This window comes from Fundulus heteroclitus, chromosome 21, assembly GCF_011125445.2.
Source record: "Fundulus heteroclitus isolate FHET01 chromosome 21, MU-UCD_Fhet_4.1, whole genome shotgun sequence".
NCBI lineage: Eukaryota > Metazoa > Chordata > Actinopteri > Cyprinodontiformes > Fundulidae > Fundulus > Fundulus heteroclitus.
In genome coordinates this window covers 39901385-39905454 of record NC_046381.1, presented here as the reverse complement: position 1 = coordinate 39905454, position 4070 = coordinate 39901385, and the positions used below count along the sequence as shown (strand labels likewise).

Below are 4070 nucleotides of genomic sequence, written 5' to 3'. Positions count from 1 at the left end.
TCAGTTTGTTTGAGCAGTTAGTTTGAGGTTTTGTTTTGTTTAACCTTGATATTTTTTGCCTTGAGTTAGTTTCTTCATTCAACCTCTTTTAATGGCTCTGGACTTTTGTTACTTTGGGGAAATAAAACCCATTTTTCTTGAAAATCACCACTGTGTCATCATGCTTGTCCGGCTCGGTCCCTCCCTATCGAATAGTTAGAATTTTTGATATTTTCAATAAGGTAAAAAATCAAAGAGATCACAAATTGCAGGAGCTCTCTGATAGTAACAAGCTTTATACAATTGGCAAACAAAGGCCTTGTAATGGCTTAGACAAGGCCTTTGTTTGCCAATTGTATAAAGCTTGTTACTGCACATTACTCCAGACTTTTTGAATTGAGAAAGCTTCCTGGAGAGGAAGCGAAACGTCTTCAACTTACGGAAAACAAGTCCAGTTGCTTTGTTTTTTACCTTTTTTTGGAATGACCATGACCTGGATGACTGAGAATCGTCACCAGCATAAACCATACAGTATCACTGCTATTTCTACATTCAGGACTGTTGCGGGAAGAGGAAATACATGGAAAAACAGCTTTGAGTCATCTTAGGTGTGACTGAAACCTAAAGTTTTTTTCCCCCTGGTTCAAGCTAGTTCTGTGGTGGATGACCCAACCATTCCCAAGCAAACCAATTGGACAAGATATTCCAGGAACGTTGGGTTTTTCACTTAACATGCTGTTTTCAAAATATACATTTTCCCCCAACTGCAAACTGCAACCTGTCTTTTTATCTGTGAGTGTTCCTTCAGGCCATGCCAGCACAGGATTGTTTCACTGTGGATGATCTCTGTTAGCAGCTTCAGCAGCAAGGTTTAAAGTGAGTTTAAGGATCTAAAACAGGTGAGAAAAAAAGCTAAATCAAGAAAAGTTTCTGGGTTTTCATTTACATATTTTGGAATAAAGCAAAGTTACATCAATGAGTCTGACTCTATTTAACTCAGACGTTATAAAGTCACTTGAATTTAGAAGAAGTACTTAAAAACAGCTCAATATTCTGGTATATGGTAAATTGAAATAATTTTGATAATCGTAACTTGACCAAAAATAACAAAGTTTAGTCTAGTTCATTGTAAGTGTCTTATAAATGTTATGTAAATATCTAGTTTCCACTCTGTACACTTAGCATTTACATATAGATGTGAACACATTCTAATCCTTATGTATAATTTGGTGTCTTGTTGAACAGATGTTTCTTTTGTTATAACAACAAAACTGCCCATCTTTCCCTTTCTTTGGGCCACTGTTACAACAGGAAACTTTAGTCTTATTTATGCATACATCTGTGGTAAAAGTAATTTATTTCATTTTAATTTATAAACCATGGGGTCGTTACCAGGTCCAAAAGTGATCTTGTCATGTACAAAACCACACTCCAAAGATTAAAACATTATTTATTAATAGAGAAGAAACGGAAAAGGAAGCTAGGAACAAGATTGGCTTGTTTGACAGAAAATGTGCCTTTGCTCAAGTGATAAGATTCATGTGCTGAACATGTCAAATAAGTCCTTGTTGGCTGTGGCAACCAGTAAGGTGAAAAGTATTTCTGCTCCTTACACATTTCGACACACTTTAGTGCTTTATTTTCTAAATAGCAAAGATTGACATAAACCCAAAGATCACACAACGTTTAATAGAACACACCCACCTATCAACACAATGTGATAACCGCCAGCATTCTCAGGTAAAACGTATGAAACTGAAGTCAAGCCTCCAGTGACAGTGCTTCTGTTTATCCTGCTGGAACCTGAACATCCACAGTCATAAAGGTGTACATTACATCCATTTGGATGTCATTGTTCGTGTAATTAAGGGAATTAAGTCCATCTGTATCAATGTGATTTTGTGTTTCTTGTGCTTTGACGGCATTCTTTGGGTTTACTTCATTATGTGCGTCTCTTTGATGCTTGATCATCTTGTACTTTGCAATCTGAGAGTCTGGCCGAGATACGGACATTCCTCGAAGGATGATTCTGTTGTAGAGATCATCGTCCTCACCCCCCCAGCCCCAGAAAGTGTTTGAGAAGCCGTTGACTTTCAAGAACTGCTCCTTGGACAGTAAGGAGACCCCTCCAAAGGCGGTTTTTGATGATAATTTGTAATCAAATTTGTCTATAGCCACTGATAAATGTCTTGGATCATCAGAACATCTGTATAGGTTTCTATCATCTATGGGTACCAGGTCTACATCAGCAAAGGCGAAACACTCATAATCATATTCGTGCAGTGCTTCAACGAATCCAATATTCATCAGTTTGGCCCGGTTAAACACTCCGTCTCCTTCCTGGTTGATGACATACACACCGTAGTCCAGCTGTTGTCGTATCAGAATGGGATGGTGGTAGTAAAGCCAGTGGTTCAGATGTTCAGAACGATTTCGGAATGGAATGATGAATGCCACCTAGAAGAGAATAGAATTCAACTTTTGGTCTGAAGAGACAGATGTTAACACACATCTTGGACACTTTTTAATGTGATCAGGTGTGATGCACTCTAGAAACTCTCATTGGGTGTGATTTCCAGGTGTTGCATAACTGTTTGATCCATCTTCCGAGAACCAAACTCAGTTTCACCTTCTCAGAAACATGACACAGGAATGGGAACAGGAAAAAGTTGTTTGTTCTGTTCTTTTTTATATAATTTATAAATCATTTGATCTGACTGAGTGCTTTTTACCTCAATGCTGTGTCCCTGTTTCCGTTTATGAACAGGAATTTTCTTCCACTTCAATGCACTTCCCTCCCCATTGTGATTCTTTGAAATTTTAATTGTTTTTGAACATGGAACAATAAAACGTAACTATTCTGTGGTGGAATGAAGTCTTGTTCTCATTGGCTGTCAACCTTAGGTATTTTACTATCTATTTCCTTGGGCGTAATCCCCAAGGCGGCGTGGTTGACACCCTTTGGTTACCCTACTGTGAAGGGCAGAGCAGCCGACCCAAACACTAGTGTTGCCAGATTGCTAAAGCATTTAGCCTATTAAAAACACAAGTACATATAACTCCATGTAAAAGTCTTTAAATGAGATGAACACTTGTTACTGTTGTATTCTGGAACAGTTTAAATAAAGCACATTTAATTTGTTTGAAAGAACATTTAATGCTTGTGTTCATATTTTCCTCCTTCCCAATTTAAGGCAATATATGAGCTTTGGAAGATTTCTCTGAAGTCAGCGTTCACACTACTTACATTAGATGTCCATTCATTTGATTTCAGACTGTCCCTTATATGTATTTTGCATTAGTTATTTAAAAGAACTTCCTCTATCTTCTATGTATGGGCTTACCTTCTGTCTTGCGATGCAGTTTGATGGTTTAAACCTTCCTCCCTGCTGGAGTAATGATCCAACTTGGTTTCTGGCGTCCTCCAGAGTCCGTTTAGTTTCAAACTCAACAAGAAGTGGACCTACAAGCTTGGGAGGGGTGTCAGGGCACAGCTCCAGAGGTTTAGCTGAAGTTGCTGTTGTTTTCTGGCTGACATCTGAGGGGCGAGTTGGCCAAACATGCTCCATAATCTTTCCAAAAAAGGTCCCGTTTATTTTCACCACATGCTGCGTCGTGGAAGGAAGCATCAAATCACTGTCTTTGCAGTGGAATAAAAACACAGCGAAGGACGTCATTGTAAATAAAGCAAAAAGTGCCAAAACACTAAAGATTTTTTTCTGCATATCTTTGATTTTAAGCTCTGTGCTCACTGATGCTCTTTTCAGCTTTGCTGCCTGCATCCTTTCTCTCTACAAGTTAAACATGATCCTCCCTCTGATTTTAAAATTTTGTTTACTTCCTTATACAACAGTTTCAGGCTCGGGTTACTTTATGAATAAACAAAGGTACAATTGCTTCACAGTGAGATGAGATAAAGGCTTCTTTAAATTCCAGTTAAAATACTTTACCTGAATAAATGATGTACCTAGGTTGGTAACCTTGTACTAAACTACTAAGTAATTTATTTTATTAAAATAAGGGAAGTTGTAAAAAAAAGAAACAAATAATGGAACTGAAACAAATAACTAATAAATAATTAAAACAATGCA

The 4070-nt window shown here is 37.7% G+C and overlaps 1 protein-coding gene across 1 annotated transcript; it reads right to left on the bottom strand.

Annotated features, from left to right (window-relative positions):
• Positions 1 to 1607: 1607 nt before the first annotated feature.
• On the bottom strand, positions 1608 to 3736 carry LOC110367433 (beta-1,4-galactosyltransferase 1). The gene is made up of 2 exons (XM_036125019.1): positions 3324 to 3736; positions 1608 to 2436 (listed from the first exon to the last, which is right to left on the bottom strand). Exons 1-2 carry the CDS (start codon positions 3702 to 3704, stop codon positions 1768 to 1770), a joined length of 1050 nt encoding a protein of 349 aa, XP_035980912.1. The 5' UTR covers positions 3705 to 3736; the 3' UTR covers positions 1608 to 1767.
• Between the last annotated feature and the right edge of the window lie 334 nt (positions 3737 to 4070).